At 43.1% G+C, this 25,610-nt stretch overlaps 1 protein-coding gene across 1 annotated transcript; it reads right to left on the bottom strand.

Moving 5' to 3' along the window:
- Positions 1-13,862: 13,862 nt before the first annotated feature.
- Bub3 (BUB3 mitotic checkpoint protein) lies at positions 13,863-24,615 on the bottom strand. The gene is made up of 8 exons (XM_006976960.4): positions 24,494-24,615; positions 24,039-24,233; positions 23,374-23,443; positions 21,715-21,866; positions 18,804-18,962; positions 16,731-16,908; positions 16,387-16,603; positions 13,863-14,181 (listed from the first exon to the last, which is right to left on the bottom strand). Exons 2-8 carry the CDS (start codon positions 24,231-24,233, stop codon positions 14,172-14,174), a joined length of 981 nt encoding a protein of 326 aa, XP_006977022.1. The 5' UTR covers positions 24,494-24,615; the 3' UTR covers positions 13,863-14,171.
- Between the last annotated feature and the right edge of the window lie 995 nt (positions 24,616-25,610).

Here is a 25,610-nt window from a genome sequence, read left to right as displayed (position 1 = left end):
CCATGACTTTACAAAAGAGTTTACCTGGGGGCTTGCATACAGTTTCAGAGGGTTAGTCCATTATCATCCTAACAGGGTGTGTGATGGCCGCCAAGCAAGAAAGGTCCTGAAGAAGTAGCTGAGAGCTACATCCTGATCCACAGGCAGAAGGCTGAGAGAGATAGATGGGGCCTGATTGGGCTTTTGAAACCTCAAATTTCAAAGCCCACCCTCAGTGACACACCTCCTCAGTGTCACACCTCACAATCCTTTCAAAACAGTTCCACTAACTGGGGGACCAAGCATTCAACCATCTGAGCCTATGGAGGCCGTTCTCATTCAGACTACAGGGGGAGAGTAACAAGTGGCAGCCGGAGTATGCGGCTGGGAGTCCAGTCCTCACCCCCTCACACCTCAGTGAAACAGGACAGAGACCAGACGGAAGAAAGGCTGGGCTAGAAAACATCAAGGTTTACTCGGAGCAACTCACTTCCTCTAGCAAGGTCCCACCTCCTAAAGCAGTGGTTCCCAACCTTCCAATGCTGCGACCCTTTAATACAGTTCTTCATGTTGTGGTGACCACAACCATAAAATTATTTCGTTGCTACTTCATAACTGTAATTTTGCTGCCGTTATGAATCATAATATAAATATCAGCTATGCGGGATATCTGATATGTGACCCCTCTGGGGGTCAAGACCCACAGGTTAAAAAAAAACAAAAAACACTGTCCTAAAGGTTCTGCAACATCCCAACAAGCTCTGCCAGTGGAGGACCAAACATACTTCACATGCACACATGAATCATGAGGGATAGAGGTTTTAACAATAATTGTAAGGCTAGGCATGCTTCAAACAAGAGGTATAAGATGGGGGAGAAAGGAGAAATAGGAAAATTACCAATCAAGCATAAAGTAGAATTATAACTAAAATATTCAAATAAGGCAGAATTAAAGAAATACTCTCATCGACACATCACTATTTACTAAAATATACAAAAGGGTTAAGGCCCAAGGGAGGTGGGCATCGAGTCCCCACCTGAGCTGAGGAGGTACTAACAACAGGGGCTGGGGGGAGGAGAGCCAGTTTCCTTAAAGGGTGTGGTCCCCGGTAGGTAACGTGCTCCAGCCAAGTCCCACAGCCACTAGTGTATACACAACACAAGTGAGACCTGGCGGAGGAGGAGGGACTTGGGCAAGCAGGGAAGGGGACATATGGGGGGGAGCTGGGTGAGTGAATATAATCAAAACACACTGCATGAAAGTCCCAAAGATCCGGTAAAATTATTACATTGTATTTACTTTGTCTTTCTCTCTTTCTCTCTCTTTCTCTCTCTTTCTCTCTCTTTCTCTCTCTTTCTCTCTCTTTCTTTCTTTCTTTCTTTCTTTCTTTCTTTCTTTCTTTCTTTCCTTCCTTCTCTCTCTCTCTCTCTCTCTCTCTCTCTCTCTCTCTCTCTCTCTCTCTCTCTCTCTCTTTCGTTTGTTATGTATTACTAACTGACTGGCCTGGAACTCTTTGGGTATGTAAACTAGGCTGGCCTTGAACTCACAGACATTTGCCTACCTCTGCCCTGCTGTACTTGTTTTGTTTTGAGACAGGGTCTCTCTCTACGTTAGCCCCAGCTGTCCTGGAATTCACTAACTCACTCTGTAGACCAGGCTGGCCTTGAACTCAGAGATCTGCCTGCCTCTGTCACCTGAGTGCTGGGATTAAAGGCGTGTGCCACGACACCCAGCCCTGTACTTGCATTTTTTAATAAAACTTAAAATAGACATGCCTAAAACTCACAAGGCTGAAAAATAAAATATAAGCATGTCCTATACAAATGCTAACAAAAATAAATCATACAGAACATGACACTGGATATGATCATATCTAAAGCAAAAGGTACTCGCAAAGATGAAAGCCATATTTTGTAATAGTTTTTAAAGTTTATTTATTTTTATGTGCATTGGTGTTTTGCTTGCATTTATGTCTGGGTAAGGATGTCAGGTACCCTGGAACTGGAGTTACAGACGGCTGTGATCTGCCACGTGGGTGCTGGGAATTGAACCTGGGTCCTCTGGAAGGGTAGTGAGCATCTCTAACTGATGAGCCATCTCTCCAGCCCCCATACTTTGTAATAATTAAGGGGAAAAATCATTCTAGAAGACATAATAATAAACTCATATGTACCTAATAACATGGTCTCAAAATAAAACAATTCACAAAATACATAAGAACACAGAAGCAAAAAAATTACACAAAGCAAGGACAGAATTATAAACAGAAACTGATGAATCAATATAACAAGAGCTTAATATATCAGAAAATCTGGTGGTACACGCCTTGAATCCCAGCACTCAGGAGACAGAGGCAGGCAGATCTTAGTTCAAGGCTAGTGCTGTGGGATGGGATAGATGATAGAATATTTTCTAATTTTGCCAAATATAAACTAGATACTGTAACTGTAATCCTTACTTGATAACTGTTCTATTATATGTAATTTTACTATATTAAAGTTAAAACCTTCCTTTTTGACTAGACAGAAAAGTGCTATGGGATGTCTTTCTGTACACTGTGAATATGTGCTATGCCCATTGGCTAATAAATAAAGCTGCATTGGCCTATGGCAGGGCAGGATGGAGCCAGGCAGGAAAATCCAAGAGAGATAGTGAAAGGAGAGGCAGGAAAGACGCCAGTCGCCGTCCAAGGGGCAGCAAGATGCCAGCAGACTGGTACCACCACAGCCACGTGGCAACTTACAGATTAACAGAAATGGGTTAAGTTATAACAGCTAGCTAGCAAGAAGCCTGCCATAGGCCATACAGCTGGTAATTAATATAAGCCTCCAAATGACTATTAACTAACGGCTACAGGTCAGCCTGGTCTACAAAGTGAGTTCCGGGATAGCCTGCGCTACACAGAGAAACCATCTCAAGAAAAAGAAATAAAAATCAGAAAATCAATGATACAGTTCAAAATGTAATAAGCATGTACTTGAACAACAAAACTAAGAAACTAATGAAGGTAAAGTTGAACACTCTATATAAGAGAAAATTCTTTGCTGGCACATGTTCCTGATAGAGGCCAAAAACACTGAGTGTACTAAGTCCCTGTGACAGACAGATACCCCCACCACTGAGTCTAAACACCTGAGGGTCTCCTGCATGAGAGAAAGGGGGAAGAGAGGGAAATGCAAGCAGACTCATGGCCGGCAGTGGTTCTGCTTAGAGGTTCACACATCTGAATCCTCCGAAACAGTGGTAGGTCTGGAAGGTCACTTTCTTAGGAAAAGATAGCTCATTAAGTCATAGAGGTCGCAGATCCTGGAGAGGTTTTAGCACCTCCAACCCCCTCCAGACTCTTGCCCTTCCTTCACAACTTTAAAAGCAACGGCTTTGAACGAATGGACATCCTTCTGCAGAAGCCATCATGCCTGCTCCCCTATCAGAGTGCAGACTGGGGTGACCGTATACAGATGTGCTGTGGGGCTTAGTGGGGGTGGGGAGCACAGACAAAGGTCCAACGGGATGCTAGAAGAAAGGGTGGAGTCCTCTGATCCCAGCCACTCAGAGGACTGGAAAGTGGCTCCAGGGAGGGAGAGGTTTAGCTAACATCCTATGGGTCTGAAGCAAAGATTATGGCAATAGGCCTCTGGCATCAGAGCAGAATAAGAAGTGAAGAAACCCAAAAGGTACCCACAACCATCCTTCAGTGCACCTGGCTGTGAAGAACCCCTTAATAAAGCTCCCTGCTTCCCTCCAGCCTCCGGACTCCATGCAATGATCCCCTTCCAGCTAACTCTAACCTGGAACCATATGGGATGCTGAACCAGGTTGACCCAGCCGTCCACCAGACTCCTTTAGTTAAATATAGAATACTTAGAAGTGATTATTCACATCTTTGGAGAGACTGCACATTTTAATCATAATTACATGATAAATATTTCATGGTATATATCTTTGTCATATAATTAGGAATAAAAAATGTAATCTCAAAAAGATGCTAAATAATTCAAGCTGCTGAGGATGTAAAGCCATGGCTGAAATATGGTCAGAAGGTAACTCAGGATCTTCACACAGGATCCAATACGCTACAACCCTGACAAGCCCAGAGCTGTTCTCATGACTTAACCACCTTCTTAGGAAGCTTCTGTCAGGGTGAATTTTGTTTCAAGAACAAACTAACAGCATTATTTAAATATCTTCTTCCCTTCAAAATTACCAGACTTAGAACATATCTTATTAAGCTATTGTATTAAGGTATTTTAAAAAAGGGAGGAGGGGTGGCTCTGAGATTAAGAGCACTGGCTGCTCTTCCAGAGGACGTGGGTTCAATTCCCAGCACTCACATGGCAGCTCACAACTGTTTGAAACTCCAGTTCCAGTGGACCCAACACCCTCACACAGACATACATGCAGGCAAAACACCACAAAAAAAGAAATAAAATTAGAACATTAAAAACAAACAAACAAACAAACAAAACCCACAAGTATCCTCAAACACACACTGTCCTGAAATCCTACATTCAACTAAACCTGAGTAGGGCCTATTAATGGGATAAGAGTATCCCCGAGCCTGGCAGAATCCCTTCACAATGTCTTAGGGATTTAATGTGCTGTACGATTTCTTAACTATTTTATTTTTTTAATAGTTTCCATATTTAACCTAAGTATTATAATGGATTTTTTTCTTTTTATTCTTTTTAAGGTTCATTAATGCGTTTGATTGTTTTGCCTCCATGTATGTCCGCACCATATGCACACCTGGTGCCCGCAGAGGCAGAAGATGGCGTCAGACACCCTAGAACTGAAAAGTTTTTAAGCTGTTACATGGGTACTAGGAAAAAACCCAGGTCCTCTGTAAAAACAAGAGCCCTTAACCACTGAGCCATCTCTCTAGCCCCTATACTAGAAGTTTTTAAATGGGCTACGTCATTGTGCTTTCAAAAGGTCCAGTACTTCATGGCACACACATGGCAAACCAAATCCAGCCCAGACTTTGTGGGCATACAAATGGGCTTTTTTAACCAGATACCCACCACCATCTGAAATAAACAGCACAATAGCATCTCAAGCCTCCTTCTCAAAAACTACCAGCCAAGTCTTGCAGCTTCCTTTTATTGTCTGTTGATAGAAAGCCAAGAGAGAGAAATAGAGAGGGAAAGAAGAGCCATATGCCTCCATCACCAAGAGGAGACCCTTAACAGCACATTGGTCATCACAGCCATCCAGCTGGGGAGCTGGGGGACTCCTGTGGAAGACCCCTGATCTTCTTTTCCAGCAAGTCCTTGCCAGTGGTGGATGGTTCCACTAGAAGAATGGCGATGGTTTCCATGACGTCATCGTCTCCTCCTCCTCCTCCTCCTCCTCCTCCTCCTCCTCCTCCTCCTCCTCCTCCTCCTCCTCCTCCTCCTCTTCCTCCTCTCTACACAGCCCTGGCTGTTCTGGAACTCACTATGTACACCAGGCTGGCCTCAAACTCAGAGACATCAGCCTGCCTTTGCCTCCTGAATGCTGGGGTTAAAGGTGTGCACCACCATACCCATGGACTCCAAGTTTTCTATGAGGCCTTCTGGAGCTTCATAGAATCCAATTCTTCAAATGTCCTAGGACTTAGGATAACCCTGGGCCAACAGGTTCCTCGGTCGGGTGGCTTATTTCAAATTGACTTCAGTTCCCAACTCCCGACCTTTTATTTCTGGATAGCTACTAAAAATAAGATTATTCCCCTTCTCCCCAAAACAGTGGCAATGCCCTGCTCACAAATACTGTAGGCTCATATTCTGGCACGGTTGTCACCCTGCCCAGTACTCTCTCTAGCCAGGTTGTTCTCACATTGCCAAGAGCAGGGCCTAGTCCAAGGATATTTGCCCCTTAAATCCCAACGCTACAACTAGAGGCCCACAGCAAGCATTAAAAAATTGCTTCCCCATGCCAGCAAGATGGTTCAGCAGTTAAAGGAACATGCCGCCAAGCCACACTACTTGAATTGGATACATGGGAGAAAACCAAAGCCTGTAAATTGTCTTTGGACCTCTGAGTGCATCATGGCATATGCATGCATGCATGCACACAAAAATCTTTAAAAAAAAATTTTTTTTTAAGTTGTTTAAAGATGGAGAGTTGGCTCAGCAGCTAAGAACACTGGCTGCTCATCCAGAGGATTTGTGTTCAATTCCCAGCACCCACATGGCAGCTCACAACTGTCTGTAACTCCAAGATCTGATATCCTCACACATATATGCAAGCAAAACACCAATGCACATAAAATACATAAATAAAAAAAATACATAAATAAAAGGTTATGTATTATTTCAATACATAAATAAAATTAAAAAATAAATAAAAAGAAAATAACTTTATCTAAACTTATGTTTACCCCAAGAAATCTATTCATTCTGGGGTCATTTCTGTTTTTTTTGGGGGGGGGGCGCAGGTTTCGAGACAGGGTTTCTCTGTGTAGCTTTGCGTCTTTCCTGGAACTCGCTTTGGAGACCAGGCTGGCCTCAAACTCACAAGAGATCCGCCTGCCTCTGCCTCCTGAGTGCTGGGATTAAAGGCATGCGCCACCACCACCCAGCTTGGGGTCATTTCTTTTACCTTTTTTTTCTTCTGATTTTGATTTTGTTTTTTGCTTTTTTTAGACAGAATTTCTCTGATTAGCCCCGGCTGTCCTGGAACTTACTCTGTAGACAAGGCTGGCCTTGAGACCTGCCCAACTCTGCCTCCCAAGTGCTGAGGCTAAAGGCGTGTACCTTCATGGCCCTGCTTCCTTTACCATCCTGAGACATTTTATTCTACAGCTCAGGCTGACATTGTATAGCTCAGACTAGCCATGAACAAGTCGTCAGCCCTCCTGCCCCACCTTCCAAGTGCTAGGATTACAGGTGTGACCCAAACTGCCTCACCGAGGAGCATTTCTTCTTTTGATTTGTTTTGTTGTTGTTGCTTTATTATTGTATTTAGTTTTGAAACAAGGTCTCTCTAGGTTGCCCTGGCTGGCCTGAAAGTTAATATGTAGAACAATTGTTCATGAACTCACATAGATCTTCCTGCTTCTGGCCCCCAAGTGCAGGGATAAAAGGCATGTGCCACAATGGCCTTGTGGTTCATTTAACAAGAAAGCCTTTTCTAAAAATAATGAAATTAAAACTTTCAAATTTAAAATTTGAGATAGCCCTGATTTCCCAAATCATCCAAAGAGGTTAACTTCTCTGCATTTCCACAGGATTATCCTAGAGATTTGGGGCCAATCTATTTTTAGCCAAACAGTGTTTCTCGTTGAGCCAGATGTGCGGCATACACCTGTAAACCTAGCACTCAAAGGTTAAGGCAGGAGGATCACCTTGAATTCAACAGCAGCCTGGGATACACAGCAATATCCTGACTCAGAAATGTGCACAAACACACACACACACACACACACACACACACAAACATAAAATGTTCAACTTTGTGTTTCCAGGAAGTGAGTGTGCTGATCAAATATTGCTACTACTAACAGTACATTACTAGCTATAAATAATTCACTATCCAGGAATTAAATATATCCCCTCTTATTTCCATTTGCTCTTACTCTAGTCAAGTCAATTTATCACATATTCTGGAGTCTTTTAAATTTATAATGGAGGGAGGTAATGTATGTGGATGTGCACATGCCATAGCCCACATGTGGAGGTCAGAGGGCAATTTGTGAGGTCAGTTCTTCACCTTTGACTAACTTCTATGGTCAGCTCATGTCATGAAGGCTTTCATGGCAAATAGGTAAAGTGGGCAAGTGCTTTGAACGGCTGAGCTATCTCACTGACCCAGCTCTGTTTCACTGGAGTCCAAACAAATGGCATCTCTCTCATCATTTGACAGTTTCAGATGATTTTCCACTTCAAAACCTAGATAGCGCCTGGCAGCTCAGGTATGTTACTGTAAAGCCAGGTAAAGCAAAAGCCAAGTCCAGTGGAGACGGGTACACATCCTGTTAGTATAGTTAAAATACGCAGCTGCCCAGCTACGATGACTCTGAGCCATAATGACCAGCATGGCACGATATCCCTAAGGGTGCAGCCGTGGCACACACACCGTGGTGTAACCAACAGCTCTCTGATTGAACTTCAGGCCTGCTCAACACGCCTGGTAACAGAAACCCAGCCAATGACTTGGGGCTAGAGAAGTCATGGATCTTGGAGAACCTAAAACCACCCCTTTACTAAACCAGCATGATCCGTAACTATATTTTCCCCCCCAGAGCTGAGGATCGAATCCAGGGCCTTGCACTTGCTAGGCAAGCGCTCTACCACTGAGCTAAATCCCCAACCCCCCCGTAACTACAATTTAAACACTTATCCTTATACCCACAGGTAAGTGCAGTCCTCACCCCACATCAAGGAAACTTGTCTTCACAACAGATGGAGGCCACTGCAGAAAACCATAACCAATCAAAATGCAGAGTTGTGGAGCCTAGTCCTAACTGACGTATCTAACACACAACTCCTGCTCCTAAGGCTCCGGGTTTGGGGGGTGTGTGTGGCAGAAAGACTGTAAGAGCCAGAGGAACAGTTCGCTGTGAGATGATGTATCCTAAAAATGTCAGAGAAGCTATGAAATCTCACCAACATGGCTGCCTGAAGAGACCTGAACAATGCTAATGTGGAAGGCGGCTCAAGGGACCTGAGTCCTACACTAAGAACTACAGGCAACCAAGGAATGCTGAGAACAGGACCAACAGTCTTCCCCAGGGAAGAGCCCACCAACTGGTTATCCAATACCAAACGGTCAGCTCTGAAAACATACGTGAGCAATATTAAATGGACTGAACAGGCTGTACTTACATATTTAGGAATACACACACACACACACACACACACACACACACACACACACACACACACCAATTGAAAAAGAGGCCATGAATATGAAAGAGATCAGGGGATGGAATGCATACAAGGAGTTGTAGACAGGAAAGGGGAGAAACAGTGCAATTATATTATAATCTCAAATAAATAATGAACAGGCTGCCAAAACACCAGGTACGAGCTCTGGAAGGGCAATGCTCATCTAGACTTCTGTGGTGGCTGGGGAGGACAAAGACCAACCAGTGAACAGCAGCAAAGGACAGCGTGTTGAGAAGCTAACAGCTGGTATGTCTTTCCTCTAGTTCCAGAATTACCTTTATGCGGGGTCATGCGGACAGCGCAGCTCCTCCCTACGACCAGCATTCACAATGAACTCACCGTAACCGGGAGGGCAGCCGCTTCCACACTCAGCTCGGGAAGCTGTGCTTTGCTGCTGTTCCAAACTGGGGTGTTCCTCCAGGTGGGAACCACCAGGAACTGCGGGCCACCATAAGAATGGAAGGTTTTTGCCAGGCAACTCTGAGAATGTTGGGTCTCAGCAGAGGAGATATTGTAATATACCACTGAAGACAAATCGGGCTCTTTAAGAATACATGGCTGGTGCTCAGCCAATCTTCAAGAGCCAAGTATTTGGAGAATTATAAAGTGATGTTAGAACAAGGTCAAGAGTCTAAGGTACAAGGGTTTTAAATTATCACCATGGCCTGTAACCGAGTCCTGCAACAGGGACGGAGGTACTGCACGACACCGGCTAGTAAAGCAGCAGGTATGATTTGTACTGCGGCTTGTTTTGTGCTAACCACACAGAACTGGGCAGAGGTGAACAAATATTTCTTCAGAAATTAGTTAATGAAATAAACCACAGGATGAACCCTCGGTTACTTAAGTCTGACAAATAGTGCACTAAAGGTCAGTAAAGCATTTCCTTTTCCTCTTTCAAGGCAGGTAATTTGGGAAGGCATACTGTCAGCCAGGGATGTATTCAAGGGAAACAAAGCAACAAAATGCAATCAATTGCTTTTCATTTAGAGTAAGTTCTGAAGACCAGTTGCCAAATCATGAGTTATATTAAATGAACAGACAAGCTCATGTCACGATTTCCCAAATACAGACCTCTGTAAATTAGTCAATTTTTCACCTTCAGACTTTTTCTTTCCCACATCAGCACACAAAACTAAAAAGCCAGTGCCCTACAACCACCCCAGGCCAAGTTCTTTGGGCATCCCTGGAAAATGAAAGCACTGTTTCAGCACGTCACTGATCAAGGGGAAAGTGCCTTTGTACTCAGTGCCCCCGTTGGTATTTGTGGCCACCGCCGGGAGCGGCAGCTTTCATTTCTCTCAGCACTTGTTCCAAAGCAATGCAGCCAGGTGCCATTTGGAAAGGAAACCTCTCTACCCCTAATAGCTTAAGTCAGTACTTCCCCAAGTGAAAGATGGGGTGCCCTGGGACATTTCAGAGGCGAAGGTGGGGAAGTCAAAGGAGGACTCATTCAAGCTGAGGTGTGTCTACTTCCCCGATGCCAACACAGACGCCATTTTAATAGACACCCCTCCCACCCCTGTTTACTGGATACATATTTGGGGACAAGAAAACCTTCGCTAGGTTATGAAATTTTCACCCTTGAAAGAGTCAGACAACTGCCATTCATTCCATAATGGGGCTGATTTCCTGAGAAAGGGACGCTTGGCTCAGCCACGTCACTACACAACCTTGCTGCTGCTACTGGGTGGAGCTGTTCACAGCTTCAACCCCTCCTTCCACTACATCATAGTAACAAAACCTCATGCTGGGTGGGGGCACGTCCATTCTAGAAGAAACTAGAGCATATATGCCAACTGAAATAGTCAAAGTATGTCCTGTGAGCGTAAATGTAAGAGGATGCAGTACTAAAAGACAGCGAGGTTCCACATATGCAGCCGCTTCAAAAATCAGACAAAACACTGAACTCTTTCCAAGCCAGATGATGGCTTACGGATGTGCTCTGGGACTTTTATTGCTACTCGAGTTCATGTTTTTAAAATATACAGGTATCCTTAATAACTAGGGATCCAATAATTACTTGAGAACCATCTTGACTTATAGAAAAGAATTAAGTCAGTTGACCAATTAATTATATCTGATTTTTTTTCCCTCAGTGCTGGAGACCAAGCCCAAGGCCTCACACGCAGTAGGTAAGTGGCCTACCCCTGAGCTACATACACTCCCAGGCTGGGATGAATGTTTACCCAGACAGAGGGGATTTGCATTTGGACTGTGGCTGGCACACTCTGATAAACAGTGCACATAATTGTCCACAACACTGTAAGCTCAGTGCTTCCTCCCCAATACAGATAGAGAGACGAAGACTGAGAGGGGACTTCGGCTAGTGATGCAGGGAATTGGGTGCTAAAGCCAGAGTTGAAAGCTCAACTCCATGATTCACACTCTGTCCCAGGAAACAGATTTGATTCCCGAGCAGTGAAGTCCATACCGCCATCGAGGCTTGAGGATCAGCTCTACGATTCGGACTGAACTAACAAAGCCAAAAGTCATAGCTAAAGCACCTTTGTGTCAACATTCCACAACTGCATTTGAAGTACGCTGAGAGGGAACTACCTACATCATTCAGAATTAAAGGCAAGGTCAGTGAAATGACTCACTCAGTGAGTAAGGTAGCTGAGCCACACTTGACAACCTGAGTCAATCCCCAGAACTCATACGGTGGAAGAATTGACTTCCACAAGCCATCCAGCAGCCTCTCCTGTGTGCCACAGAACCCACACACCGAAAAGTAAATACACGGCACGCGCCTTTAACCCCAGCACTTGGGAGGCAGAGACAGGCAGATCTGAGTTCGAAGCCAGCCTGGTCTACAGAGCGAGATCCAGGACAGGCTCCAAAGCTATACAGAGAAATCCTGGAAATGTGGGCTCTAAAAGCATCCTCAAAAGCTCCAGGCACTGAAGGTGGGAGCAGGAAGCACTTCCCCCATAGGTTGAAGGCCCCTTCGCTCTGAGCTAAACAAGCAGTGAGGGCCTCACAGCAGAGGGCACCTTCAACCAGACCTTGCAAAGTTTATTATTAGGACCTGAAAGAACAATCCAGAAAGAATAGAAGAGGCTTGGAGATTACTGTGAAAGAAATAGCCCAGCTCTGGGTGAAGCAGGCTCCAGCATTTCTTGCCAATAGTAAAAGGTAAACAATTCAGTTACAGGTATAAAAAAAAAAAAAAAAAAAAAGCCAAGTGGATATGCAAGTCAAAGGAATTTGGGGGGGTTACTACATTGAAAAATATGTACACAGGCACCCCCATTAAATCTCTGTATATACGTGCATATTTTACACAGTAGTAGGTTCCATGGCTTTTTCAAAAGGCCTTTAGACCAGGCATGGCGGCTATACCTTTAGTCCCAGCCCTCAGGGGCAGTCCTGCCTCTGTCCTTAAGTCAAAAAGCCTTATGTCCCAGGGGACAGAGGATGAGCAGCAAACACCTTTCCATGTCTGGAGTGGGACTCAGCAGCACAGGCGGCTGCCACAGCAGTTTACCTCACCTACCTACTGAGATTCCTATCGACGAGCAGCCCCCCCCCCTTCTCCTGAGAAACCTTTAGTCAACCTCATCCCTCCTGACAGCTGAAGACTTCAAAAGCATGCCTTCCGTGACTACGGACTACTATGAGAATGGGAAACATGAGACTCCACGACAGCACACCATACAAGTGTTACTGGTTTTTAATTTTGCAAGACATCATCGAACAGTTTCTGAAAATTGCAAGTGACAATGCATTTATTGTAAAATCATGTCAAGACATCATAACCAGCACTAAATTTAGGTGATACACATATATACGCACCCACCAGATTCCCCACATACAAGAAGAGCAAATCTGACCAAACTTTAGTCTGTCATACCATTATGCTGATTTGCACTCTGCTAAAACACAAGAAAGCCATCGCTCTAGGAGACACAGGATTTAGGAAAAGGACTGAATGTGTAACATTCACCCAAAAGACCCTGAGAACAGTCCCAGTCAGCAGAAAGACAGAGTGAAGAAACATTTACAGTATCGGTAAGAAAACCCATTGAAGATGCCAATGTTGGATCGGAGAGATGGCTCAGAGTTTAAGAGCACTGGCTGCTCTTCCAAAGGACCCAGAGTTCAATTCCCAGCACCTACATGGAGGGTCACAAGCATTTCTAGCTCCAGTTCCAGGGGATTTGATGCCCCCTTCTGGCTTCCCAGTGTACTGCACACTGTTGGTGCACAGACATTCATGGCCAACAAAACACCCAAACACATAAAATAAAATAAAGACAATCTCAAGAAGAAAAAGGCAAGGGAAATTGGAAGTAAAGGAAAATTGGAGGTAAAGGCATATAATAATAATAAACAAGCAAACTGAGAAGGCGGGCTGGGCAAATAGTATGCAAGGGAGGCAGGCAGACACACATTTTGTTTTAAGGGACAGGACAGCTAAATGAAACCATAAGAAGCTTTCTCATCACACATCAAACACAAGTCCGGAACATGGCTTTAATTTGGTCATCTTTAATACAATGTATGGAATTTACACTCTGCTCTCACCCAGGTGGTTATGACTTTAAAAAGCAAATAACCACACCATAGGATCAATGCCACCGGTCAGCTCCTGGACTTCACTCCAATGTAGCAGCTGATGGCTAAGTCCAGAAGGGCCTGCCATTTGGTCCTCTGTCTGCAGAGGATGCTACTATGAGCACAGGGATGCATGAGTGCTGCAGCACTGGCATTGCTAGCAGTGGTGCCAGACATGCCCAGAGGCTGCCAGCCTGTGCCCATCCTGAGGGAAGCTGTAGAGATGGCTCACAGGCCTCCCTGATCCGCCAAAGGAACATGGGCAAAATGGCTGACTGAGCTCAAATGGATTCCTTTATCCAGAGCTGGATCCCCAGTGTTCAAGAGCAGGCATGAATTAAAGACAAATGTCACCCGCAACGTGCCCTCGACGCAGAGCACTTTGCCTAAGAGAAGTCTTGTTATGTAGTAAATGACAATAATTACCAAAATTTTTTTAAAAAACACCCAACTTTTAAAAGTTCCAATCTCTGATTTATTAGACAGCAGAAAAATATGAACAGTTTTAGATTGTGCTACAAAGAACTGAAACACTAACAACAACAGGGCTTGCTTAGGAACAGGAGAACTCGACTACTGTACAAGGGCACGAAGCCTCCCCACCCCACACAATTACGGAGGACAGAGAGACGGTTCTGTTGACAGGAAACAGAAATCCACATACTAGACGGAGTGTCCAATGACTAGACGCAGCCCTCAGGGGGAAGCAAGTGTTTCTAGGAGGCAAAGCTTTCCACAGAGAGACAACTTTCACCAGCTGATTACGTGGACCTGTAACAAAGAAGACACAGTTCAAAGGACCCACTAAGACTTCACACTAAGTTCTCACTGACAATCTTACAAAATAAAAATAAGACTTTTCTCTGTCCCCAAAGAATTTTTTTAAATAAATACACTCTGGGTAAAATAAACCCCAGTAAAGGTCTAAGTCCTATTCAGAGATGCACATTTACAAATAAGACACAGGAGAACAAGAAGTCTGGCAACAGAAACACTGGAACTACTTAAGACAGGCCAAGCTAAGTTCGTGTTCTGCTACAAGACATTACATCAAAATGAATCTCATTCTCACTGTAATTTTTTCTTTTTAACCTTTAATCACCAGCGCTGGGCAACTGAAATGGACATGAGAACTATATAAATGTCAGGGAAATATGTAAACCTCATTAATGTTTCCAAAAATTCATTTAGCGATAGAAACAGGTCCAGATAGATGCCTGTCTAAATGTACTGCAATTACGTTACAGTGACTTTCCCAAATGCACAGCTATGTTCTGTCTTCTCTCAGCTCATTACTGACTCAAACAATTTGCCCTTCTGGGATCAATTGTTTGCTAATAAATAATTGTTTACAGTCACAAAATGATGTTAGGAGGTTTTCTTATTAGTTTTCCTCCTGCACCCTAATAAGATTGAAAACTAGCTGAGTCCCAAGAGTCTAACCTTAACCTCGCTTTGTTTAACAGCCCAGGAAATGATGAACCATCTGCTTCAGAAAATAATGGACGGCCAAGAGGAAATATTGTCTAATTGTAGATTAACCTCCTCATGAGGCAGTCTGAAGCAGCTTTCGAATTACCAACTATCACCAGCAAAGAAATCAATGGCTCGAGAGCCTTTTCCTCTACCATTTAAGGTCCAGAAAGAACACAAAGGGATTTTTATTACTTCTATTTACAAACATTTATTTCCACAATAGAAACAAAAATCAAGGTCAAAACCGCTTCTCAAAAAGTGCAGTCAGTCATTGCCCTCAAATCCTGTTTGGCCAAATACCTTTAATGTAGCAAACCATCAAACCATCTCGTGCACTTAAGTTTTCATCAAAAGAGAAAAAATAAACAACAAAAAACCTCCTTTCCTTTATTTTCAGGTTCTTAAAAAATTTAAATTAGTATCTCCCTGGTTTCTCTGTTAATAGTTATAAGTCCACCACTGGGGAGGACCAACTGTTTTACTATTATCAACATGGCACTTGAGTGAAAGAAATCAAGGACATGGTGACCTACAAGTTCAAAAGAAAAAAGAACAGCATGAGATCAAAATGGCCGGCCAGGACAAGAAATATCAAAGTGACAGATTAAATGCAAACATGGCCCTTTATCCAATAGGCTTCACAGTCTAAAACTTCTCTACAGTCCAACCTGTAAAAGCACACACATTACTCCCTGTAAACGCTCTGCTCCTACAGAGAAGGGCCCACAGATTTAGCCAGGGCACTTAAGAAAATCACAGAAGTCCAACACACATTTACTCATCACAAATATTCCCTGAGGATTTCCTTCGAGGACCCGAGAAGAGGGGCAAGGACATGGGGCAGGCACTGCATGCTAAACTGTGTGCCTAAGCCTCTGTGTTCTCAGAGTCTAGAAGAGGTCACTAAATAAAAGACTGGGTACTGCTGTTGCCAAAACAGCAGAACAGATGGCCCCTTTCAGTCAAGAGTTAGGACCTACAGCTAGCAACATCTGTGAAAATTTCAAAAGTAAGGAAATCTGCTCTGCTAGGCGAGGCCATATTACTCTAGGTCTCCATGAAGACCCAAGGGTCATTTACTTCTGTAAATATTACAGAAATCATCTCTGGAGAGGAAAGATTTTTTTCCTTTTGGACAGTTCAAATTCTTAAATATCTTAAATAGAATTTACTAAAATATATTATTCTTGAATTCCTCAACTTAATTTTTAAAGCAATGAGCTAGTAGTAACTCCAGAGATTCAAATAATAGAGCCTATTCAAGAAGAATGAGAGTTTGACATTCTTCCCTACAAAACAACTAGGCACAATTTTATCTATCAGACGTCTATCAACCTACGGATATTGAAAGCTTGGGAGAACAAGATAAAATCAACTCCAACCCTAGAGTCAGCTGTAATATCGAGCAGGCATCAACAATGCTATTCATGAATGGAGAAAAATTAATAAGTCCTGGGCTGAATGCAAGAAAAGGCTTCAATCCAGGTGAAGCATACTCACTTGGGCTTTGTTTCTGCATCTGTCACTTGGCGAATGAAGATACCATCTTCAGGGTGCTCCGTGTCATCCATTTCATACATATATGACGACGCTATTGCAAGCGTCGTTCCGTCATTACTGAAGGCAAGAGACGCGATGCTGGTGGGGTAGCGATGGAACTGGCAGAGTCGCTTTTTGTTAAACGGGTCCCAAATATTTACAAATCCATCAGAACCACCTGCAAGTAATGTAATTTGTTAAAACGGCTCTTTGTACCAAAGCAAACAGAAACTATTAGGATTCTGCCTGAGCATAAGCAGGGCACAGTCTTAAAACTCAGCTCAGGCCTGCGTGTCATACTTCACCTGTGGCAAACGTATTGTGGATATTGTGAAAGGAAATGGCGTTGACTGGGTAAATCTGCTCAATGTTGTTTTCTTTTAGCCTGTGACACTTGAAAGCGTACTTCTTCTTCTGAACCTCGGGGCTGGGGTCCAAGTATTCCACCGCCACTCGGCCTTCAATGGAGCTCAACACATAACCCTGCCGAGAGAGCAGAGGCCCCAAATGGCAAAACCCGCCTTCCAGAGAGGACACGAGGTCCCCAATTCAATCCATAAAGACGACTATTTCAGAAATGAAAGTTCAGCCACATTTAATAAAGGATTGGAGCTGTGCAGACAGTCATGACACCTCTATAAATAGCTAAGGACATCAACACATGCTTTCTAAGAAACGGGGCCACCCTTGCTTGCTGCTTTCTCCACACTAGCAGTACCTAGCACACTGCAACCAAAAAGGACTCACTTTGTGTACTTCATCTAAACAAATCTGAACTAAATCTAAACAAGAATTTTAAGTTTTAGTATCCTTTGTCTCCTGCCCTGAAGGGGACTCCAATCTGTTGCCTCAGTTAAAACCTCCTCTCCACCTTTAACTCCTTAAGCACTGTGCCCTCATCGGGAGGATGGACCAGCAGTCAAGTCCCAGCTCAGCTGGCCTGCCTCTGCATCTACTACAGTGAGTCAGGTGTGCACGGACCAGACCGTGAGCAACTGTCGAGTGCTTCCCAGTCTCAAACCTTCTTCATCTTCACTTGAAATAACATATTTTTAAAAAGACAATGCAATGATTATGAAATTTGTGCTTTTTACATCTTTACATTTTGGTCAAAATGTTTTAAAAAAAAAAAAAAAAGTAAGTTATTTCCAAAAACTGCTCCCAGAAAATGAATTCAATAAAATCCAATTTTTTTACTGTCTTAGCATTTATTTTATGGCATGCGTGTATGTGTGCAGAGGCACCTGGGAGTGGGGTCGGGGGCAACTCACAGCAGTTGGCTCTCGCCTTCCACCACACAGGTCCCAGGGATCGAACTTAGGGCGTCAGTCTTGGCAGCAAGTACCTTTGCCCACTGAGCAACCTCCATTTTTTTTTTTTTAAGTAAAATCCTACTTTAAGCATCCATCATAAAAGCAAAGATAATCCTACAGAAAAATTCAAATATAAAGACACAAAACTAGTCTTTGTAATGCAAGCATGCTTTAATCACATTAACCTATCTAAGTTTCATTAACTGCAGCTAATTGCCTTTAATACTTATCCTGTCTTTAAAAGAACTATGATCACCACTTGAGGCTCATGGAGAGACAAAGGGCCAAGAGAACTGACTTCCTTTTCCATATTCCATAGCAGCTAAAGGACAGCCCTGACTCCAGATGCATTTACTGCTTTAAGTGAAGTCTCCTCTTAAAAAAAAAAAAAAAAATCCTACAGCAGCTCACCTCACAACCAACTGCCCTTATACTTTTTGGCCCATGATGGCCTTGAACTCACAATCTTCCTGCTTCAGTACTGCTAATGAAAGGAACCCACTCAGTACATCATGAGATAGTCATCATACGAGACACTTCCTGATCTCAGCAGCATTCTTATAAAAATAAAGAAAAAGAAGATAATAAAGCCCTATTGTTAATGAGAGAAACCACTCTGTTAACGTTAGGATTAAAAAACACAAAGGCAGGCACCCTGTAATACACAGCTGCAATCCCAGCATTGGAGAAGCTGAGGCTAAGGGAGTATAAAAATGAGACCAACCTAGGGTACATTTAAAAAAAAAAAACCAAATTCTATAAGCCTAAATTTCCAAATTTAAGCTTTGATTGGCTTATAAATTGAAATATGTTAAGCTTTTTGATACTTCATACTTATTAAGCATCCCATAGACAAACCAGCAGTAAGACATCTATCCAAAGCATCTGACCTCTGGAACATCAACATCTTCCCTAGAATGTGGGGTTAAGTTAGTCCCCTTTAACATGTAGCTGTCTTTAAAGGATTACAGAGAGCAGACCTAAGGCAGATTTCAAGTCACCACTACTTGGAAATCCCAGAAAAGGGAGGGCGTGGGGCCCGGTACCTGCTTGTTTGGGAAGTACCTGCTTGTTTGGGAAGGCACGGATGCAGCGAGTCTGGTACTTCAGGCTGGATTCCCTGCGCTGCTGCACATAGCCCATATTCCTCAAGTCCCACACCAGCACTCGGCGGCCTGCTGTCCCCACAATCAGTCTGTCCCCGGACACAGACAGGGTGTACACCTTTTAGGAAACATCAAAACTTGAAAGTCATCAGCTACTTCCTAAAAAATAACATTTTGCTCCCAAAGTCCATCTAATCCAAATACCATAAAAAAAAAAAAGCTAGCTGAATGGGTTCCCAGAGCAGGTAGGTATACACTTCAGACATAAGTGAGGTGACTTAGATAAACTTAGCACACCCAGTATATCACTAAGTATGAAGTACACTCAAAACAAAGCTTGAAGACACTCTTAAAGACACAACACTATTATGACATTTCCCCCAAAATTTCTTGCCTCATTTAAGATAAAAGTATTAAACCCACTCAAAACAGGACAATGAAGTCAAAACGCCTTTGAGAGAGCTTCTGGCTTTTGTAAAAGAATCATTTTCATTTTTTTCTATGACCAGACCAGCTTTTTAAAGATTTCATTTGGCAACTCTAAAATTCTTGGCATCTCCTAGCTGTTCCCTGAGGGAAAAGGCCTTTCTAGGAAGAGTGGAGAAAGACAGCCTGTTAAGGCTGTCTCGTGGCTTTGCAGGTACAAACACAGAATGAAAAGATAAGGCTAGCTGCACATAGTAAAGCTAATTCTTGGGCTCTGATGTCATCACGTTCAAAGAAGAAAGCTCAGCTTAAGAGGGTGAAAAAAAACTTAAAGCATTTTATGCCCTGCAAGTATATTTCTCCCTCATAATGTTTTCTCTTCAATATTTAAACTTCCACAAAAATACCGCTATATAAAACCATAAATTTCTTGCAAGCAGAACATTTAGGGGCTTACTTACAGATAAGATGTTACGTAGACACCAGAAGGAGCAAATTCATGAAAGAGCAGCAAGTATCTTCCTAACCAGTCATTTCCTTAAAAATCTAGCTCTCAGGTCTATAACAGAGGTTATTGCTGACTTTCAACCTCCACAGAATTGCTATTAAAAAATGTGGAGGAACCATGATAAGATTTCCTTTTAACCCTCAATAACTAGGCCATACAGCTGATAATCACCAGTACGTTAACTACAGACCACCAGCCAAAAAACCAGGTCAGGTTATAATACAATGCCCAAACAGTAGCCACTATAATCTGACTTTAAAATTTAACAACTAGTGCAACTGAAGGAAAAATAAGAATCTAGAAAACTGAATATTAAGTGACTGTATATTTAAATAAGAATATTAGAATGTGTTTATTCAAAAAGCCAGTATTTTCTAAAAAAGAAAATTAATCTACAATATCTGAAGTGCTGAACTTAAAAAAATAAACCAGAAAGAGCTCAATTTACAGTGGTACAATTGTATCAGGAATTTACCTTCAATCTTTACTACACAGGTGACATCCAAGCTTTTAAAACTGCTTTCTGGCCCCACTGATCATAAATCAAGGAAAACCATTGTCGTGCTACTGACTAGGTATATACATTTATCAGAGAAAGTATTAAAAAAAAGTGACATAATGAACCTCGCTGAACCAATAAGCAGCTTGATTCAGTGTGGCTGTCTATTATACGATATTCTGTCAGCAATTTATCACCGCTCTTAACATGTTACATACAACCATAAATCAAAACTAGAAACAATGCAATTATTTTATTCTGAACAAAGGTCTTGCCAGGAGTAGATTCGACTGTGACGTGACAAAAAGAATAGCTCTTTGGCTACACTGCTGTATATAATGACGGCTACCAGGGCCGAACGGTATATTTACACTAAGGAAATTGACGTTAAGTGAAGAATACCTTTACACGGCTAAAACAATCCATCTTTTAAATTAACTACCGCCTGATAAAAGTCTGATGAGGATACAGCTTAAGTATGTTTACCAAACAGATCAAGAAGTTAGAAGACACGAAGATGGCTTTAAAAAGCTCCATTCACAGGAGCGAGAATCAGTTTTCTCCAGGGACAGGACACCATAGGCTATCTGAGTGGGCAGCCATAAACACATGTATAAACAAACAACACTGAATGGATTCAGTAGTGAGTGTGATCATGTGTGCATGTGTATAAAGTAATAATAATTATAGAAGAGGCCATGAACCTGAGAATTAGTGGAGGGAGGTGGAGAAGGAAGATGAAGGTAGAAAAGATGTAAATAAAGTGTACTCAAGTATGATATTCTCAACAACAACAAAAAAGGAACCATAAATACAAATGGTTTTAGAATCTAAAGGTAGAGATTACCAAACTGGATTGAAATAACAAAACAACAACAACAAAAAGACCCAACTATGATACTGTCTGTGGGAAATGATAGATTCAAAGTGTTTATTTACTATAAGCCTTCAAATTACATCTGCCAGCATTGAAATACACACATAGCAATAAACCAGAGAACACATCTCTCTCACTGAAGTTGAAATGATAATCCTTTTCATTCTCAACTGTCAATTCAAATGGGACCTCAAGTCACAATTAAAAATGAGTGACGCTTCATCCCATTTTCTGGTTTGGGATGTCAAGCTGAGTTTAGGAAGATCAGTCTCTGTTAATGGCTTCTCAGAAAAGGTAGCTCTCAGACCTCAGATCTAAAGCTTAACAATAACATGGAGCAAGAATTTAAGCTGTGCTCTCTAGCCCAAGTTTAACAACTGACAGAAAAAGATGACCAAAATCTAAAAGTTAATTCCCTTCACATTACAGCATTTCCATGTAGTTAGGTTTCTAAAACAGACTGCCAGTTCTTAACCTATTCAACAGCATATTCATCAAACACACACCAAAACAAATGACCCCAATGAGCACAGCACCCCAGCTGAACATAAAAACCCTACCTTTTCCGGCTGAGAGAAGGTCCCAGCATTACAAGGAGTTCTGGGATCCCACAGTTTAACTGTCTGATCCCAGCTTCCAGTAACCATCACATTCACTTCCGGACAGTATTCCACACATCTGATAGGGGCATCATGGGTTCCGACAAGATTTTCTATTGCAAAGAAAAATAAAATAAAAACAACACATCTAGCTTTACTGTCTCAACTAACTAGGATACCTGAAATGAACTAAGGGGACATCCAACTGAAATGCATTTGTCTTAGTCCACTCCACAGAGACGTCTGCATGCGGAACAATCGCTCCACGACTGAAGTCACCCATTCCTCTCTAACTTACTTCTTCCACTGCGTAGGTTAATTCCAGAGCAAGACTACAGCACAGCTGCCCGAATCTCCCACTGTATTAAGATGGGGCATGCCTATCAACTTGATCCTAGATTTTATAAGAAAACTGGTTTAACTCTCTCTGCTTTTGTATCTAGTACAAGATTCGGTACATCGTAGGTGCTCAAGAAATATCTGTTGAATGAAAAAATGAGTTAAGATCTCAGGTTTCCTGCACCCTGACAACACTCTTCACATTAAGCCAATGCTAGTAAGAAATGGTTACAGGATTTGGAATCTGAGGGGATTCTTTCAGGTATTCACTTTGTTCTCATGGTAAGGTCAAATTTCTACTACATAATTTCTTTCCTGTCCATTTCAACCTTCACAATATCTCATTTGTTCACCCAGTTAACATCTAATAAATATCTACTATGTGCCAAAGCCCATGTGACAGAAAGACACAGGGGTGAATACAGGCCTGGGGATGCAGCTCAGGCAGAGTGCTTGCTTGCCTAGCATGTACATAATATACACAAAAAGTCACTTTCACACAAAGGCCTCTTCCAGTGAAACACTGCTCTTTTCCTCCTTGAAACATGTAGCCTAGGCTGGCCTCAAACGGGCTATGTAGCTGAGGCTGACCTTCAATATCTGATCCCCCTGCCTCCCCCTTCCCAGTGCTGGGATTACAGCACCACCACCAAACTCAGCTCGGTACTTCTCTGTACCATTATTCAACATAGCCTCTAGATAGTTACACCCCCACATCCTGCCGTCTCCTTCAGGTATACCTACATCCAGTGCGGGGCACGCAAACAAAGCTCAGAGTGCTCTGTATATCTGAGTTCCGTTCCAATTTCTGCCTCAGTGAAATCATGAAAACTCTAGGAAATGTTTTTACACACGCAACTGAAATACACTCTCCTGCTAAGACTACAAAAGCTTCACTAAGTTAAACGTGACTGGCTTTGTGCTGCATTTTTAAAACACACTTTTCTTTAGTTTATGAAGAGACTACCCTAAAATATCACACAGTCCTAGGAAATCCTGACAAATCACAGACCGTGGATCCAGTCTCCTTTTAAGGACTTCTGAAGGTAGTGCTCAAACGCTTACGTGACACTTCTGGTAGGCACTTAAGACCGTGCTCAGAATGGGCTCTACTGCCAAGCACACACTCCATTTGTGGGAACTTCATTCCAATTATAAAAGCCTGGTATCAAAGCCACTTTCCACCTTCCCCTAAGCATCGAAACCAGCTACTCGTCCCAGGTAAGCATTTCTACACTAAGACACTAGCAAAGAAACACTGGTAAAATGTGGCCATATTACCTTGATCAGTGTTCAAATCATGCATTTTCAGTTGGTGATCTAATCCTCCACTCCAGGCATGCGTTGGATCCTACAAAGTAGAGTTTTGTTTTGTTTTGTTTTGTTTTTGAGACAAGAACTCATTACGTAGGACAGGCCTGCCTCTGCCTCTGCCTCTGCCTCTGGGATTAAAGGCTTGGCCACCACGCCCAGCCAGCCCCTTAAGCTTTGAGCCATTTCAAAGTCATAAAGCTTTAGCAAGCATTTCAGAATTACTAAATTTCTACAGACAAGTGTTTGGGTTATGTCCAGTGTGACAGACACTAAGAAGTAAACAAAAAATGCAAGTAAGTGGTCGCCAAAACTAATAAAGAGCAGCTTTATCAAGACTGACACCAGCAGCCAACTAGAGGATAGTCATTCCTTTCAACCATTCCTTTTCATAAGGCAGCTAAACTAGTATTGCTGAGAATTTCAAATACAATTATCTTACGTCAAGAAAGTTTACCCAAGTCTGAACTTGAAAGGGAAGACTAAAACTGCGATGGAAGGAGAAATAAAAACAAATAAGCCACGGAACTGTCCGAATTCTCCAAACCGTGTATGGGATGCTACTAGCTCTGGCTGCATTTCTGCCTACACTAATTCAGTAAGGGGGGGCAGGAGCAGAAACTGAGTCCACCTACGTAGAAGGCGCAGTCCAGGACAGCACCAGTGTGCTGGTACTTGAGTCGCATGGAGTTGGCGGGCACATCGTAGAGGCGCACAGATGTATCCCAGGAGGAGACCAGGAGGAATTGGGAGGTGTTGGGGCTGAACTTGACCGAGGAGATGCCATCCTCGGGTGGCTGGTTCAGCTTGAACTCGTTCGAACCCGTCATCTGCGGAACAAATGCTAAGTCTGATTCCCTTACCGGAGAAACAGAGGCCGGCTTGGGTCTGCGCCTGCGCAGAGCCTGGATCGGCCTTACTCAAGACTAGCCGCCATCCAGCTCCCGCCGAGCTCTACCTGGCCCGGCTCCTTCCCTGCCCGCGGATCCCCAAGTAATACATAATGAACGCCAACCGGATACTCCCATGCACCGACCCACTGGCTGCAGGCCGCCAACCCCGCTCCACCCGCCCTCGCCTGGACCTCTACCTCGTGTTCGCCCAAGCAACGTTTCCGAACCGGCCACCAACAACCCGCTTCTCTCCGAGCACTCCCAGGCTAGCGGAGGAGGCGGAGAGGAAGCCCCGGAGCAAGCCTATCATTGGTTGATTTCGAACGTCAACGGCTCGATCTCGGCCGCTAATTGGTTCGATCTGGGCTCGAGTCATTGCCGTAGTCATCCTGTTCCGGCTCAAAGGGAAACCGCGGATTTTTCCGTTCACGGGGTCTCAGTACCAGCACGCAGAGGTTACGTCGCGAAGCTGCGCAGGGAAACTACAACTCCCACGTATGCTCAGGGTAAGGAGCCACTTAGGCCCGCCCATGTTTATACGCTGCATGCTGGGAGATGTAGTCTTCCTGGGGCTGTCTGCCTGACCATCTACATCCACAGAGTAGGAGGCAGGAAAGATTTTTTTTTTATCTAGCTCTGGTTGTGACACACTTCTCCTCTGTCTCTCAGACACAGAATCCCTTTTTGCTTGGTACTGCTATAGAGATAAATTAATATTTTATTTCTGGGCGTGCACATAACCCTGGAATTAACCGAAATTAGACATACTGAAGAAAATAGGTTCTAGTCAAATGCACTATTTGCCTTCATTTTGCTGGGGTTTCCTTTTGTGAAGTACAGTCTCGTTTCCCTTGTGTTCTAGTGATCTCATAGGAACTAGCCCATGTTTCTATAGTTTGTTTTGTTTTTTTTTTTTTTTAAATCTCTCAACAATTATCAAGCATCTGAATGCCAGGCCTGGCAAGAGGCTCTGGGGATACAAATTCAACCAAAATACTCCTTGTTTTACAAGAGTACCGAATCCCAAAAGGTAAACAGAGTAGGACAGGGAGACTTCCAATGTTTTAAAGCTTAAGCAGACGCTTTTAGGGGTGTTCATTGTAGGTCCTAAGAGTCCCCTTCTACCCCACCATACCATGGGAGCTGCAGGCTCAGTTTGCTGCATTTTCTGTTTCTAAAATCCTCCAAAAATAAGAGCCAAGGGGGTCACTCCAGTGACAAGAAATTGTTTTGGTTCTGTGAAAGAAAAACAGTACTTGACAAACAGAATATAGTGGCTGGCATACTGACGTGCAAAATATTACTGAGAGTTTC

The sequence above is a fragment of the Peromyscus maniculatus genome, chromosome 1, assembly GCF_049852395.1.
Source record: "Peromyscus maniculatus bairdii isolate BWxNUB_F1_BW_parent chromosome 1, HU_Pman_BW_mat_3.1, whole genome shotgun sequence".
NCBI classification, from domain to species: Eukaryota; Metazoa; Chordata; class Mammalia; order Rodentia; family Cricetidae; genus Peromyscus; species Peromyscus maniculatus.
Note: the sequence above shows the minus strand (reverse complement) of the source record. Positions and strands in the feature narration are given on the sequence as shown.

Excerpts from the sequence above, each read along its gene's own strand:
- Bub3 (XM_006976960.4), bottom strand. The coding sequence starts at position 24,233 with ATGACGGGTTCGAACGAGTTCAAGCTGAACCAGCCACCCGAGGATGGC. Across the intron at positions 23,444-24,038 it reads TCCTGGACTGCGCCTTCTAC|GATCCAACGCATGCCTGGAG; the intron begins GTAGGTGGACTC and ends TCTACTTTGTAG. Across the intron at positions 16,604-16,730 it reads CCACAATACGTTTGCCACAG|GTGGTTCTGATGGATTTGTA; the intron begins GTGAAGTATGAC and ends CATTACTTGCAG.